At 36.4% G+C, this 18,398-nt stretch overlaps 1 protein-coding gene across 2 annotated transcripts in view; it reads left to right on the plus strand.

Annotated features, from left to right (window-relative positions):
• Window positions 1–18,398, plus strand: part of LOC138705937 (pleckstrin homology domain-containing family G member 5-like) — a 705,365-nt gene that overhangs the window by 616,278 nt on the left and 70,689 nt on the right. For both annotated transcript variants that reach the window (XM_069834734.1, XM_069834735.1), the window contains one exon: window positions 2,751–2,887. In XM_069834734.1, coding sequence (XP_069690835.1) covers window positions 2,751–2,887 — 137 coding nt within the window. The remainder of the gene's footprint in view (window positions 1–2,750; window positions 2,888–18,398) is intronic.

Consider the following 18,398-nt stretch of genomic DNA (forward strand, 5'->3'; position numbering starts at 1 on the left):
TAAAATTATGCAGTTTGGCACACATTTGATTGAGTGATGGATTTATTTATTTATTTATTTATTTATTTATCTGTCTGTCTGTCTGTCTCTCTGTCTATCTATTTAAAACAGATCAATTTGCAAAGTAAATGTTCGGTTCAATTATCTACTCTCAATTTACAAGTCTCACAATATCTTCCATCTGCTTCAGGAAACGTCGGATCATGGCCATCTTTATTGTACTTACATTCATCGGCAAATGGGGTTGTTTTATTGATATCATTTGAATGGGGCAATTGGTGGGTCAACATGCTTTTTTTTTTATTTCCACACTGAAACCCTAGCGTTAAATATGTTCTTTCAATTATAACTCATAAACCATGAATTTTCGGCCATTCGTGTATGCGAAGTTTTTTCTAGTTTAGGTGTGAAGAAATCGCCTCCAAAGTTTGTACATGTGTGTCTGAATCATCCTGTATATATAAATACACTACACTATTAAATGTAAGGCGTGTTCGTCAGTAGGTCTGCGCCGCCGCTTGGATATTAGTTAGGTCTATTATTTTAATAAATTATTGTAATTTACTGTACTTGCTTTAATTACTAATTATAAAAAATAAAATGGCAGTCATCATTACAACAGACGATCGAAGTGATTATACTGTACCCTTAAACATGCGTCAATACTGTTGAAAAAACCGCGAGATACTGCCTTAAGTTCATCTTATAATGGTACTCTACCGTCTCTAGTTTTTTTTTCTGTTAAATCAAGACTAATTCTAGGTCTTGTATACTTTCGAAATTTGCACTTGTAGGATTTTCTATAATTTGTTTTACATAAGTCTTAAACTGAATTGTTCTAAATTATATCGAATTCTTACCATTACACAATAAACAACGCACAATGCAGTAAGTGTTAAACTAGCACATACTTAACTCAATTCCTTACGAATCCAGTTTATCAGTTAACGTAACTCACGGCGAACGACCTAGATTACTGTTCGACCAGTTCGACCAGTTTCGGCTGTTTCGATTAACCTAACCGGCGGACACTCAAAATAGTTTGGATATCTAAACAATAGAGTCGAACTACTCCTGTTTGCTGCCGCATTTTTTTCGCGGTTTAATTTGCCTCAAATGCATTACTTCAGAAATAGAGTTCAAGGAAAATAAAATGTATATTATAAAATGGCTAAATAGCACCGGCGTAGCTCAGTCGGCCAAGGTTCTTACCTGCGATTCGGAATTACGCTCTGGCACGGGTTCGATTACCGCTTGTGCTTATTACCCGGTTGGATTTTTTCCGAGATTTTCCTCACCCGTAAGGCGAATGTTAGGTAATCTATGGCGAATCCTCGGCCTCATCTCGCCAAATATCATCTTGCTATCACCAATTCCATCGACGCTAAATAATTCTGCTGTTGATACAGCGTCGTTAAATAACCAAGTAAAAAAGGCTAAATAGTCAATATAAAATTCAGTCACATTGCACTTTTTTGTAATTTTTTATGTCTTCTTTCATATTCTCAAACAGTTCATTTGTATAAAATAGCAGTTTCTTAAATGTTTGATGTTTAAGTAAAAGATGTGACCGTGTATCATACGTGGTACAGTCATTAAGTTCTGACACTGACGCCTGAAGGGTAGGCACCCACAAGAATCTGGATGTCTCAGAAGATGCCGCGTGATACGGCGTACACTTAAACAGATCGACATCCTCCCTCAATATAGTCGCCGTTGGCCGCTATGCACGTCTGCCAACGTTGGTGTAGCTGCTGGAAGCACTGCTGAAAGATGTTGGCAGGAAGATGCCGTACGGCTTCTCTTGTGGCAGTCATGACCTTTTCGGCCGCATAAAAATTACGCCCTCCTAGGATTGATTTCATGAAGGGAAAGAGAAAAAAAATCGCATGGTGCGAGATCAGGTGAGTACGGAGGGTGTGGCAAAACAGCGACCTGTTGCCTTGCAAGTTCCTCTTGGACAAGGATGGACCGATGTGCAGGTGCGTTGTCGTGTAGCAACAGCCAATTCTTCCTATGCCAAAGCTCAGGACGCTTACGACGAATTGAATTGCTTAAACGGCCAAGAATCTCTTTGTACAGGATCTTGTCTACAGTTGCACCTTGAGGGATGAATTCTATGTGAACAATTCCATTTGAATAAAAAAAAACTGTTAAAGTATCACCTTGCCTTTTGACCTGTCTTGTTGCGGATTTTTCTGTCGTGGAAATAATGGCGTTTGCCAGGTGGCGGATTGTCGCTTCAGTTGCGGATCGTAAAGGAAACACCATGTTTCGTCTCCAGTTATGATCGGTTATAGAAGTTTCGCCTAATTTCTGACAGAACGTGACGTTTGCCCGTTGCTCAAACTGCAACATACTCGAGTTCCGACGCGCGCATTCAAATCACCGTCACAACAAAGACCGTAGTTCTGCTTACAGTGCATGCACTCAACTGTCTCTTGTTGGGTCGAGAGATTAACTGACAAGGTATCATACTATGGCGCCACCTATGCGCTATAGTGCACCACAACGCCACTATGCGCTCAGTATTAGAACTTAATGACTGTACCACGTATTCACTGCAGTTACAGAGACTTCTGCTAAATATCAACGCTTATTGAGAATCTATTCGTGTATGACTAACACCAAACGTTTTTCTGCTTCATAAAATATTAATAATAATAATAATAATAATAATAATAATAATAATAATTCTTATCTTTTTTCATCTAAGTGTTACTTGAAGTAAATTTGAATTTTTGTCACAGAGATGCACTGAAGACGGTGTGTGCCCGACGCGGTGTGGACCTGTCGTCGGTGGATGTCTTCCTAGAGAACTCCAAGACGCCGCTGCCCGTCATGACAGAGACGTCATGGCTCGGAGGGAAGCAGCTACGTCTCAGAGGTGAGTTTATATAAACTAAGCAGAAAACACTTAAATTGCCATGTAATATTGCGAAGGGATGAATGTAGACAGGACTAATGAGCCATAAAACATCAGCTAACCAACCACAATTGTGGCAATCATGGTTTTCAGAACAACTGAACATGACTACCTTCAGTAACATCACAGAATAGAACTAGCCAGTACCAGTGTCTCTCGACTGTGCAACAACAATAATGTTCTATGAATTCCTATGCAGACCAATCCCAGGTAGTAAGGTTCTATTAGATTAATGACGGTAGTGCGGAGTTCCTATCCCGAGGAAGCTAAGCTGTAAATGGTGGAGTGGGACCCGTTTGCGTAGGGACGCGTATGCTGACTTGTCCGGCGTACGGCCGCTCGTCGTCCGCCAATTGATTTTGTTAGGTACAGATTGAAATGGGACCGGTCTGCATAGGAACTCTCTGTACATTACCAGATACTAGCTGAGCCTGATCAGAACTGTGACATTCTCAGCTCTCGAGTAACTACGAATAGATACGACTCTTGCAGGAACATCTCCAGCGAATGAGATGAATCAATATGTGTGTGTTGTGCAGCAATGACTATAAAATTAATATACTACCAGATAACCTGCTGACCTAACCAAAATTGTGCTAGTTGCATCTTTCAGAGCAATCCACTACCACTAACTTCAGGATCATTATGGGATTTTCATCATAGTCTTATCCTGCATTTATGTTTTCTAAGGCTAGTAAAATATTTTGGGGATAAGAGGGATGAAGTTACAGAGGAATGGAGAAAGTTACACAACGCAGAACTACACGCATTGTATTCTTCACCTGACATTAAATCCAGACGTTTGAGATGGACAGGGCATATAGCACATATGGGTGAAGATCTATAAATGCATATAGTGTGTTAGTTGGAAGACCTGAGGGGAAAAGACCTTTGGGGAGGTACGGCGTAAATGGGAGGATAATATTAAAGTATATTTGAGGGAGGTGGGATTTGATGGTAGGGACTGGATTAATCTTGCGCAGGATTGGTACCGATGGTGGGCTTATGTGAGGGCGGCAATGAACCTCCGGGTCCCTTAAAATCAATTTTGTAAGTAAGGATTCAGCACCGTCATTTCCCAAAACTATGGTCCTGAAACACAACTGTGGTCCATGATACTATTCAAAGAACATTGTAGAAGTAACATAGACCATTCTTAGATAGCTGCAGTGACTTGACTTCAAACTACAGTACAGCAAAAACATAGATAAACGAGGTACTACGTTATGGAGTACAAAATTTGAATGGACCATAGTTGTGTTCCAGGACCATAGTTATGGGAAATGACGGTACCTAGCACAAATTGGTTCTCTTCGGGGCCAAGTACTGCTTATTGATACTCCTAAAGAGTCTCCCAATCATCCTTGTAATGATGAGTTTTATCGCATTTCAGCAAGGTATTTTCTGGAGATTTCCGATCATATTCTGTAGTTGAAATGAACCAGCGTTGAGAATAAATGTTCAGTTTTTGTTAAAAATTGCGATTGAAGTCTGTTCCAGCCTTAATCTTCATTAATTCATCCTTCCCTCCCCAGATCTATAGTGCTGTGATAGTTCTGCTCGGGGTCTTTCGTATACTAATATAATATATATAACAGTGTCCTTCATCCTCTTACAAGGAACGTAAGACCTCAACCAAATGTTTCCAATGCACTCTATATTGGACAGTTAATTTAACTGTATTCCAGGTGTAACCAGCTCTCCAGATTTTCTCAACTCAGCGCCTTCGAGTATTTCGTGGACGTCCAGGCCTTTTACTGTCCTCGGGGTCCAAATCCAGTGCAATCCTTTGTATGCTGCTGCTGTTTTTTCCTTGATGTGTGCCCTATTCGTATCCATTTTCTTTTCTATCTTTCTCGCACAGCAGTCTCCATTCTGATGTTGAACATAATTTCTGGTTAGTAATTAAATTTTGCCAGTAGATTTCATCTGTACCTTCCTATATCAGCGATAAATAAATACTTTAATTCTGTTGACTGTTGGCTCATTTAAGTCGTGCGTATAATAATGTTGATATTATATTTCAGTTAATTTTTTTTTTTACTTTTTTGTGTATTTTTGGAATGTTCCAGAGTGGATAAAGTATTACAAAGGCAGATTTTTGCTTTTTATGTAACTTTCTTTATCTCGAATTGTGCCCCATCATTTGCCACCGTTGCATTTAAATAACTAGAAGCAGTGCTGCCATGGAGGCCATACGGGCCATACATTGTATGGGAACCTACAATTTTTTTAATTAATCGTATGAGGTAAAGAAAATTTTGACTGTACGGAGCCATATGGCATATGGGTGCCTAAGTTTTGTACAGATCTGTACAGATCTTAGAGATCATCTCTTGATGTTCATAAACAAAAATTGTCCACCTCTGCAGCACTGGAATCCAGAATTATATAAAATAATGGTTGAAAAACAAGAAGTGCTGCAAATACACACTCCAAGATTCATCGAGACAAGCGTGCATCTATGGTGGGGCTGCATAGTGTATTCTTCAAATCAGGCTTGTTGTACAATTAAAATGTAAAGCAAAATAATGTCTTTACTTCTTCTTTAATATTAAAAAAATCATTAAATGTCAGTCGGAGAGATAGATAGAGGAGAGTATAATATATTTCAAAGGAGAAAACAAGAGATGGGGCGTATGGCCAAGAGAATAATTACCATGATAGGCTATCAATTTTATTGCTGTACAATTTAGCTTTAAAAGTTGTTGATTCTTTTATTGTTGTTCTCCATTCCTGGTTATGTCATGATATATTTTTAATTCTACTTTTCTGACTCATATTGTAATTTTTATAATATATTGCTTTGTCATATCACTAAATCTATGACTTCAAGGACATACATCATCTCCATCTGCATAATCAAATCGATTCAGTTCCCATTGCAGGCCTACTCCACAAGATATCCCACAATCACAACTTCAGAACTAAAATAAAGAAGAACGGAGAAAGAATAGCCCTACACCCTTGTCGCACTCCAATCTTCATTTAGAATGGATCAAAAGAAAAACTACTATATAAAACTTAACAATTAATCCTTTGGACGTTTCGCGTATATGTACTGAAGAACTGCTTTTTATATATATTAGCTCTGCACGAATTTCTTCATCCTTAATTTTGTTTCATAACATTTTAAATGTAGATATGAAGAAGAATGGAGCGTGTGAAATAGACAGACAGAATAAGAAACGAAGCTGTGATGGAAAGAGTGGGTGAATAAAGAATGATGCCGAAACTGATCAGGAAGAGAAAAAGGAATTCGCTGGTTCACTGGTTGAGAAGAAACTGCCATGTGAAAGATGCACTGAAGGAATGATGAAGTCCACACCTGTGGAGTAACGGTTAGCGCGTCTGGCCGCGAAACCAGGTGGCCCGGGTTCGATTCCCGGTCGGGGCAAGTTACCTGGTTGAGGTTTTTTCTGGGGTTTTCCCTCAACCCTATATGAGAAAATGCTGGGTAACTTTCGGTGCTGGACCCCGGAATCATTTCACCGGCATTATCATCTTCATCTCATTCAGACGCTAAATAACCAGAGATGTTGATAAATCGTCGTAAAATAACCTAGTAAAACGGGAGAAGAGTTCGGAGCAGAAGAAGATATCAGATGATAGACGACATTAAAATATATGGGTCATATTAAGAGACAAAGAGGAAAGCAGAAAATAGGAAAGACTGAAGAATGCTGGGTTTGCAGTGAAAGATCTGCCTTGGACAGAACACTATGAATGAAATGAATCATGCAGTCTTTGACACTAAGATCAGTGAACACACCACCCACACCTTCAACGGGTTGGAACGAATACGTGGTGAGAATGTCACAACTGTTATAATGGAAGGTAACTAACGGGACAGCCGTTGGCTTGTTACGGATGATCGCGCGGCACTATAATCAGCGGAAATTCACGCTCAGCTATTTCATTCCCGTCCGCCACTCAATCAGTTGATCACAAATTTAATCTCCGATTAATCAAGTCGATTAATCGACTGCTTCCAATCACAAGTTACTGACATGCGCAGAGCATACTCAACGCTGTAGAACTCTTTGCTTTCTTTAATGGCCCGTTATTTGCTGCTTCCTGAGGACTCGATAACCCAACTAAATTTATATCTATCTTATATTATGTAAGATTTCGAAAAAAAAAATCAGTTTTCACAAGTACAATATAAAGATGACTCGTGGCGCTACAGTCACACAATGTGCTAAGACGGAGCCTTCTTTAGTTACAAGCCGGGGCCATACGTCGGCAACACTGTAATTAACTGTCACCCGGAGGCCGACCGTACAGTACACGTGTTTGTGCTAATGCCGACTTTCAATGTAAATTAATCTATACTAATAATCAGGGAAAGGATTTATATGTAAATACATATTTACTTATAAAGCTAATATAATTTATATTTTGCATTATCTTTATGTTTCACAATGTGTAGGGTTGAAAAATCCTACTTTTATTTTCCATATTTTTCCATATTTTAGAGTTTAGTACATATTTTCGTTAATTTCCATATATTTTCCATATTTCATATAAAACAGTCCATATTATATTAGGTTTAACAATAAAACAAAACAAAATTCCATTAACTTTTAAAAATACATTTCAACAATAGAGATTTAAACACATGTTCAGTAATCCCTTTAACATCAGAGTTATTTGAAAATTAGCAGTCCTATCAACAATGGGAAAGTAAGTTACAAAACTGTATTAATTTAATTTAAAATTTTTAACAGACTTCAGTTGTGCAGCTCAACAGTTAAATGCCAGTCAGAGTACACATAGGTTCAGTTTTGTAAATCATACTATAAAGACGGTAAATATGCCAAAAGTACGTCATTCAGTCAATTTAAAATCAAAACTAACAAGTTACATTTCAGAATTTAAAGAAGATGGTTTATCAACTGACAATAAAATATTATTTTGTAATTTGTGTCAGTGTGCAGTATCATCTACACAAAAGTTCCTGGTGCAACAACACATTACAACTAGTAAACATCAGGCCAACAAACAACTAAATTCCAAGCAGAGACAATTGTTTTTAACACAACCAACAACATCGAATGTAAGATCTGAGTTTAACATCGACCTGTGCCGTTCTCTCATCTCTGCTGATATTCCTCTCTACAAACTAAAGAATAAGGTCTTCAGGGAATTCCTTGAAAAATATACTCAACATACAATCCCGGATGAGTCAACACTTAGGAAGACGTATGCTCCATCCATCTACGATGAGACAATACAGAAGATAAGAGATGAAATTAAAGATAGTTCAATTTGGGTTTCCATTGATGAGACTCCCGACAAAGAAGGTAGACTTGTTGGTAATGTAGTTATCGGTTTGTTAAGTGAACAATATTCTGAACGAATTCTTTTACATTGTGATGTTCTAGAAAAGTGCAATAACAAAACTATAGTTAAACTGTTCAACGAAGCTATGGGTATCCTGTGGCCAAAGGGTATTATGTACGATAATGTGTTATTCTTTATTAGCGATGCTGCCCCTTATATGGTCAAAGCTGGACAAGCATTATCTGTTGTATATCCTAAATTGACTCATTTTACTTGTGTGGCGCATGCATTTCATCGTGTGGCAGAAGTGGTCAGAGACAATTTCCCTAAAGTAGATTTGTTGATTTCATCAGTGAAAAAAGTATTTCTCAAAGCTCCCAGTAGAGTTAACGTGTTGAAAGAAATGTACCCTGAAATTCCATTGCCACCAAAGCCAATTTTAACTAGATGGGGTACATGGCTAGAAGCAGTTGAATATTATGCCGAACATATAGACTCTATTAACAATGTTCTCCTTGCATTGGACTCTGAAGATGCAGTCTCAATTGATACTGCGAAAACAGTTACCTGTGACATAAGTGTGAAGAATGACTTAGCTCACATTCAGCATACATTTTCATGCATCATAAAAACGCTCAAAAGTCTCCAAAATAGGCACCTTTCACTATCTGAAAGTTTTGAAATTATAAATAGTACTGTGGAACAACTGAATCGTGGTAGAGGTAAAGTTGCAGATGCAGTAAGAGCTAAGGTGGACACTGTACTTTCAAAAAACCCTGGATATGAAGAACTACAAAAGGTTGTTGCTGTGATGAGTGGTGAATCAACAGTGAAGATTAACTTGGACTTATCCCCAGCAGACATTGTGAAATTGAATTATGTACCAGTTACTTCTTGTGACGTCGAACGCTCTTTTAGTCAGTATAAATCTATCCTCAGAGACAATAGAAGAAGATTCACTTTTCAGCACTTGAAAGAAATGTTTGTAACCTATTGTTATGGTAACAGACAATAAAAATTGTGTTTTGTTGAAACTACATTGGAAGATAAGGTACGTCCATTATATTTTTTGTTTAGTTTGATTAAAATGTACCAATATTTAACGTACATAGTCATTTTTTTATAATTTTAAGTCCATATTTAATTCCATATTTTGGTAAAAATCCATATTTAATTCCATATTTTGGTAAAAATAACTACATATATATTTACATATTTCATATATTTTTAGTCCATATAAATCCGTTCCCTGCTAATAATAAATCTGTAGCCGAAATTTTTCTGGTAATTTTCGATTTTCCAAAAATAATTGGTCCTAACATATATAATCACCCTGAAACCGAAAATCGCTTTTTTGAAATTTTTGTTTGTCTGTCTGTCTGTCTGTCTGTATGTTTGTTACCATTTTCACGCGATAATGGCTGAACGGATTTCGATGAAAATTGGAATATAAATTAAGTTCGTTGTAACTTAGATTTTAGGCTATATGGCATTCAAAATACATTATTTAAAAGGGGGGTTATAAGGGGGCCTGAATTAAATAAATCGAAATATCTCGCTTATTATTGATTTTTGTGAAAAATGTTACATAACAAAAGTTTCTTTAAAAATAATTTCCGATAAGTTTTATTCCCTAAAAATTGTTGATAGGACTGATATTTAATGAGATAAATGAGTTTTAAAATTAAAATAACTGCCATCTAAGGCCGTGTAATGAATTAAAAAACAAATGACTTCGTCTATAAGGGGCCTTGGACAGCAACAATCGAAGGCTATGAAAAATAGCCTACAGATAATGTTTCTGTGTTTGTATGAAGTAATATCGGAAGATAAATTAACCGATTTGTATAATTAATTATTAATTCACCATTGGAAAGTGTAGTTTCTCTGGATGGACATAATGCTATAATGTTATTACAGTAACTTCTGAGTGAATCGAGGACAGGTAAAATTAAAACAGCTTCTTATGCACAGAAAGCTTGATAGGGTATTCTGTACATTCGTTTCCTGTATTTCCTAAAATAATTTTTATGACCAAATGAGTGGTCTCTGGATCAAAATGATCGCATTTTAATTATGCAAATACAATTTAAATTAAGTAACATAATAAACGATTTATCCTTATATCAAACACGAATGTTCCCTGGATCAAATATCCTATTTTAATTATGTAATTACTTTATATTTATTTCTAACGGGTGCAGCGGAGCGAACGGGTACGGCTAGTGTTACAATATAAGTGTGTGTCGATGGAATTATGTTTACGGTCGTACCAAACGTTAATTGTTGATGTATTATAAACTAAATGCGTGTTGGTGATAAAAAAAAAACAAGACAATAAATGAAAATAAAATGGTCGCAGTCTTTGGAATTTTTACGGTTATGGATGACAAAGTAATTGACTATTCTATTAAATATTAAATATTGTATAACCACATTTTTATATTCTTATTTGTGGTTTGTGTGTATCAGAATTATAATCAAATTGTTGGGTCTCGCCTGCTATATCAATAAAGTTACGCCGTTGGTTTTCAAAGTCATTGTACACAGCTGTTTTGTGATCCCATAAATGTTGCAGTTTTGTTGAAGATTCGGAATGCCTGCTATAAGTTTACGTCAGAACTACCTATAATTTGTAGATGCATATAATCACTTTGTTGGTTTGGTCAATGTTACTTATGTCCCGCCCACTATAGAAACATAAGCCAATTTTACACATATTTAGTATAACCTGTTGCTTCTTTGACAGGTTAGGTTTGGTTAGTTTAGGTTTTTGTTATAGCCTACCTTGCATATACGATTATAGCGCAACATTGGCAGAGATAAAAGTGAAATATTCGTTCAGTGGGCGTTGGATACTCTACATTCACCATAAACTGCATTTTTAAAGTCTTACTTATGGTTTGTAGTCCAGCAGGAATGTTGTTCAAGGGAGAGTTGTAGGATCTCGCCTGCTGTGTATCAATAAAGTCGCTCAGCTGATTTTCTTTGCAAATGCCTATTTTCTGTTCCCACCAGAAGTTCAGTACTTCTGTTGAAGACTCACAATACCTGCTGTTTGTCACAACCATTTGTAGTTTGTAGATGTATATAACTGTGTTGACTTCCAAAGCTTGTTTATTTTTCTTTGTAATTAGTTATAAAAGTGTTTTCTTTTCACTTCGTATTTACAAGATTAAAGTTCGCTCAGTTTAGGCTAATTGGCGCATATTTAGTAGATAATGTGTTGTGTTACATATATTAAAGATATGTTTCTGCACTTTTTCGTAGACCTTTATACTCATTGGCCTAACTGTATTTGCATCCTTATATCTTGTTATATGTCGATAGTTTCCTTTGTTTGTAATTTTTATGTTGTTTTTTTTTTGCATAGTTTACATTTTTAACTTGTTTCCTGTAGTTATTTAAAGTTATTTAGAAAAGTTAACAAATAATTCAGAACATTAACATTATGGTGACAGTGGCCAGGTTCAAACCAAACACCATTGAAACAGATGAAACACCATTAAGTCGCAAAACATTGTCAATTTGCTAGCCACAAATTTGTTAACTGAATGGAACTTAAGAATACTGCGTAGGAACTTTCGTATTTATTGCATTATTGATTTTATTATTTTCGGTGCAAGGAATATCTTTTTTATTTATTTATTTACCTTTGTACTATCAATAAAAATATGTTTTTGTAATTATTTTAAGTGGCAGCCTTTGTATGTAAGTAGCCTACTTACGCCATATTCTGAAGTATAGCTAATTGATTGCAAAAACACTATTTTCGAACCCGTAATAATTTACATCACTACTCTGAATCTTGATCTTACCTTTGTACATGAAGTAATATTGAAAAAATACGCGTTACGTATAACGAAAGCAATGAGCAAACACAATATCACTCTAAAATCTCCCGCCTCCACTCAGAGTTGCCAAACCTACCCATGCCCCGGCTTGTAACTAAAGAAGGCTCTGGCTAAGGCGAGCCGAGCACCTGCCATCTAGTAGTCAACTACGTGACTACCAAACGAGATAGATGCGCTCCGTGGTCAGTGCTGTGAATCCTTGCAGGTGTGAGGCTTTTCTGTAACTAGAGTTCGTGGCTCTCCAATTTAACTATCACGAGGCTGGGTGAGCCGCATATCAGATCATAATATATATGTTATATATAGCATTGGTCCACACCAGCTTCCATCTCGCTTGCGGAAAAATGCAGGATATCTTAACCCTTAAATTGGCAAAACTCCATTTCTCACACTAGTTTATTAAACCGTGTCGGACTGTAAAGAAAACAACTATCGCAATGTCCATGATTTATATGTTGCACAATATTATAGTATTGTGAAATTTTAATTTTCCTATCAATTTTTTTTCTATTCTATTAAAATTATAGCACATAGCCTATTAACCTGTTGTACCCTATAGGATACTTTGCGAATTTAAGGGTTAAGAAAACAGTTGCCAACCTTTCTTGAGAATCTAACCCTATGTAAAGAAGTACAATGATTTATGCAAGAAGTTTTGATACATACTTATGACTCATTTTGTGTGTGTGAGCGTATGCGTGTGCGCGTATGCGTGTATATATATATATATATATATATATATATATATATATATATATATATATTCCATTGGAGAATTTAATTGAAGTGAATTTATTATGGCAGGCAGAGTAACTATCTCATGCCCCCATGTTATATATAAATTGGATTTGTGTGTTTTGAGCGATATTATTTTGAAGGATTGTTTTATATTTAACTCTGATATCCAGGTGTTAAGCTAATAAAACTAGTTTTTTTTTTTTTTTTTTCGAATTTGTGCGTTTTGAGCAATATCAATTTGAAGAACTTTTTTTATTTGAATATGGTATCGATGTATTCAACAAAAACTGGTTATTATTTTTTTTAAGTTGTGTTTTTAGAGCAACATCAGTTTGAAGAATAATTGTTTTATATTTAAGTCTGCTATTCAGGTATAGAACCAATAAAAAGACTCGTTATATATATATATATATATATATATATATATATATATATATATTCGAATTTGTGCATTTTGGGCCATATGAGTTTGAATACTTTTTAAATACATAATTATCTCTGCTATGTATAAAGACCACCTAAGTAGTGCAGTCATTAACTTGCTTGATTATGAGTCAAGAGGTCCCGGGTTCGACTTACAGCTGTTGCCAACTATTCCGGCTCAAACATTTTAATTTATGGAGCATTTATACTGAAAGTTAATTTGGCGTATAGCATGCAGATTGATATTTGCCAAACTATGCTCATTCTGATAAGTGAATGCATCTTCTCTTGTGACTACAGTTTCATCAGTAAATACCACATTTTTGTGATTAATAGAGAGTACATTGCCACTTGTCCCAACAACCACAGAGTATGTGGTAAACTATGGTCAAGTGCGGAAGCATTGCTGGTTGGTAGTGGTAAGCATGAAGGTTTTCGAGATTCAAACCTCGTCGAACAGTAGACTGAGAAGTGTGCATCCAGTAGAAATTCCTCTGGTTTTGGTACATGGATTTTCATTCTCAACGTCTAAAACTCGCTCTTTCTCATGCGCCATTCTTGACCAACCAGCCACATGCTGACGTCTGCAGAGTGAACCTGTTTCATGAGCACATTGGTCCACAGCGACGAAAATAGGTGCTGATGTCAAACGTGTGGTCAGGTATCGGATATCGTCAGCTGGATACATCAATGCAATAGATTTCCTTAGAAGAAGTTTTCATGGACAGCCACACAGTATCCCACTGTGTGAAGAGGTGTCGGATATCATTTTCTCGATACATGAATGCAGTAGTTTTCCTTAGAAGAAGTCTCCATATTCAATCACACAGGCGTCCCGTTGTGTGGAAAGAATTCAGCAAAGAAAAACCTTTGCTATTTCTTGAATCATTTCATCATCTGTACGGAATCTTTGCCCCTTTAGAGCTTTCTTTCAGAGTCCGAAAAAATGAAAGTGACATGGTGACAATTCGAAGCCAAAATATGAGAGGCCCAGAGATGAATTGAATCACCGCTCGCTGGTCACCTTTGAACGGATAGATAGATAGATGGATGGATGGATGGATGGATGGATGGATTTATTGTCATCAACATTTATACATTAGTTATGGTGTACCACAACTTATGTATACGGGTTTTACCGTAAGCTTTCTCTTACATTTATTTAAAATTATTATGAAATCCCGACAGCCTGTTAAATTAATACCTCTTCTATTATCTTTGTTATCTTAACTTCACACAGTCAATTTCTCCTTATTGGTCTTAAACATTTACCATCTGTTCGTTCCTCACTTACGTTCCTTCAAGCATTCTAATCTTGCTAACATAAAGGATTTAGAATAACACTATCCATGTTAACAGACGTCTGACATCTAACACTTCCTGTGTGTAGAACCAAACTGCTCTCCATTACTCTTCTACAAAAGCCGACTCTGTACGTATAATTTCAAGAACAACATACCACATGGTACGAGGCAAACGGGTTTCATTTGATCGTGCTCCGTATGATGGCAGTGATGTAAAACATCATTATTGTAGTCATCCCTCCTGCAATTCAGTGGCGGCTAGTGGTTGAAAAATTTGGTCGTTTACTTTATAAAATCAGTGTATTGTAAATCCCATCCGGCCAGAATTATACAGTTACTGCCTGAATAAGTCGCGGGCACAACATAACATAGAACGTTCGGAAGAAAAACTATAATTTTATAAGAATACTATCCATGCTAAATCAAACCATTCTTAAAACGAGAAAATATTGAAAGGAATGTAACGGACCAATATTGCAATCTACTTTATAAAAAAATCACAATAACTCACTTGTTTGTATAGAAAATCTGCACGTCTCTATTTGTTCCTTGCGAACAACAAAGAAAACAAAGATCTGCTTTTTTACACCCTCACAATCACTGAAAATTGTCATATATTGTGCTTCTGGATTAAAATTTCTATTCAATGACGTAGTCTTCGTTTTAACACATTCTAAAAATTTCAAGACATGGAGTTGGTCTGCCAAGTCAATTAATCTGAAGTTTTTCTTCTAAAGTGCGCGCAGAAAACGGCTGTTCAAATAGATAAATTTACGGTATTAACCTTTGTTGATTAAAATACGAAAGCCACCTTCAAGCATTATCTCGCACAACACAATAGTTAGTATTAGGCTTCATTAAATATTGACCCGTGCTAGTTGTAAGTGAATACTCAAGCAAATGTACCTGAAAGCAGTTACAACCACAAAGAATCGGAACCAGAAAAAAAATGCTTGGAGGAAAAAAATTATATGCTTTATTTAACGACGCTCGCAACTGCCGGAGTTAATCAGCGTCGGCAGTGTGTCGGAATTTTGTCCCGCAGGAGTTCTTTTACATGCCAATAAATCTACTGACATGATCCTGTCGCATTTAAGCACCTGAGCCGGGATCGAACCCGCAACTTCGGGCACAGAATACTTGAAGTAAGACGGAAGATGATTACACCACCAAAATAAAGTGAAGGAAAACCTGTTTCTCTCCTCTCACCAGAACTAGAGCGAGCGTGGATGTACTAGTACAGTAGTTCCTGTCTCTTTCATTTATCCCTCAGCCCATAACCTTGCTGATAGCTACTGTTCCCTGTTCTCTATGTTGAGAATTTAGAATTTCGTTTACCAACAACTCTCAGACTGTGCTAGAGAAACCCCTTCTCATCCCATTGCCCCGACAAGGGTCCTGAGATCCACCCTGTTCCCATAAGGAATAGTTCTTCGCTTCGGCGAGTCAATGATGAGGCTTCTGCAAACGATCCGCGCGATTCTCCGAAGCAAACTAATCATGTTCCTATGATCTAGTAGATAGAACTAAATTACTTCAACTCTTATTTTAAACAGTTTATGGCTTCTAAAATTTTTGGTTGTAGAACAAACTTGCCACAGCCTTATGGAGCTGCCCCTGCTGCAATGTATAATCAGTATAACCATGCCCATGCGGTATTCATGAGAAACTTCTAAGACGGCACAACTCCACTTCTTTACTCCTAAAGGAGAATATTTGAGTCAAGCTTATCAGATACTCTCCTTTCATAAATGTTAAAAGATAAAATATGGCATTTAAATATCCAAGGGTGCTATGCATAGACATTTCGCTAGCCCGAGCTACGAGCGTGCTAAACTAGCCCCGGCTATAGACTGTTTACTTGTACAGGATTCATATCATATCGCTAACACTAGTTTATGAATACAAAAAACGTTAGTTCGCTGATCATCCACCGGAAGCACGCGCTAAGAATGTCTATGAATATGCTCCTAGATTTTTTTAAAGTAATATTGTAAAGTGGACTAAGAAAAGACTATAAAAGTTTAACGAATGTATCGATTGAATGTACACAGCTGAACGATGCAAATTCTAGAAATGGGCTAAGAAAGGCTATAAAAGTATAGCGAACATATCGATTAAATTTAACAGCTGAACGATACGAACTCTAAAGATGGACTAAGAAAACGCTATAAAAGTATAGCGAACATATCGATTAAATGTAAACAGCTGAACGATACGAATTCTAAAGATGGACTAAGAAAAGGCTATAAAAGTATAGCGAACATATCGATTAAATGTAGACAGCTGAACGATACGAACTCTAAAGATGGACTAAGAAAAGGCTATAAAAGTATAGCGAACATATCGATTAAATGTAGACAGCTAAACAATACGAAATCTAAAGATGGACTAAGAAAAGGCTATAAAAGTATAGCGAACATATCGATTAAATGTAGACAGCTGAACAATACGAAATCTAAAGATGGACTAAGAAAAGGCTATAAAAGTATAGCGAACATATCGATTAAATGTAGACAGCTGAACAATACGAAATCTAAAGATGGACTAAGAAAAGGCTATAAAAGTATAGCGAACATATCGATTAAATGTAAACAGCTGAACGATACGAACTCTAAAGATGGACTAAGAAAAGGCTATAAAAGTATAGCGAACATATCGATTAAATGTAGACAGCTGAACGATACGAACTCTAAAGATGGACTAAGAAAACGCTATAAAAGTATAGCGAACATATCGATTAAATGTAAACAGCTGAACGATACGAATTCTAAAGATGGACTAAGAAAAGGCTATAAAAGTATAGCGAACATATCGATTAAATGTAAACAGCTGAACGATACGAACTCTAAAGATGGACTAAGAAAACGCTATAAAAGTATAGCGAACATATCGATTAAATGTAAACAGCTGAACGATACGAATTCTAAAGATGGACTAAGAAAAGGCTATAAAAGTATAGCGAACATATCGATTAAATGTAGACAGCTGAACGATACGAACTCTAAAGATGGACTAAGAAAAGGCTATAAAAGTATAGCGAACATATCGATTAAATGTAGACAGCTGAACGATACGAACTCTAAAGATGGACTAAGAAAAGGCTATAAAAGTATAGCGAACATATCGATTAAATGTAGACAGCTGAACGATACGAATTCTAAAGATGAACTAAGAAAAGGCTATAAAAGTATAGCGAACATATCGATTAAATGTAGACAGCTGAACGATACGAACTCTAAAGATGGACTAAGAAAAGGCTATAAAAGTATAGCGAACATATCGATTAAATGTAGACAGCTGAACGATACGAACTCTAAAGATGGACTAAGAAAAGGCTATAAAAGTATAGCGAACATATCGATTAAATGTAGACAGCTGAACGATACGAACTCTAAAGATGGACTAAGAAAAGGCTATAAAAGTATAGCGAACATATCGATTAAATGTAGACAGCTGAACGATACGAACTCTAAAGATGGACTAAGAAAAGGCTATAAAAGTATAGCGAACATATCGATTAAATGTAGACAGCTGAACGATACGAACTCTAAAGATGGACTAAGAAAAGGCTATAAAAGTATAGCGAACATATCGATTAAATGTAGACAGCTGAACGATACGAACTCTAAAGATGGACTAAGAAAAGGCTATAAAAGTATAGCGAACATATCGATTAAATGTATGTAAACATCTGAACGATGCAAATTCTAGAGATGGCAAATTAACCAGGAGACAAACCAAAGACAGTTGGCAACTATCAGAAGAAATTTAAGCTGTAAACAACAGGTATAGTGATTCGTCCGTCGGATGGGGACGTTAAGCCTGGCGGCCCCCTTGGTGCTATTCGACAGAAGTAGCTACGTG

This window comes from Periplaneta americana, chromosome 9 (assembly GCF_040183065.1).
Source record: "Periplaneta americana isolate PAMFEO1 chromosome 9, P.americana_PAMFEO1_priV1, whole genome shotgun sequence".
In the NCBI taxonomy this organism is placed as follows: domain Eukaryota; kingdom Metazoa; phylum Arthropoda; class Insecta; order Blattodea; family Blattidae; genus Periplaneta; species Periplaneta americana.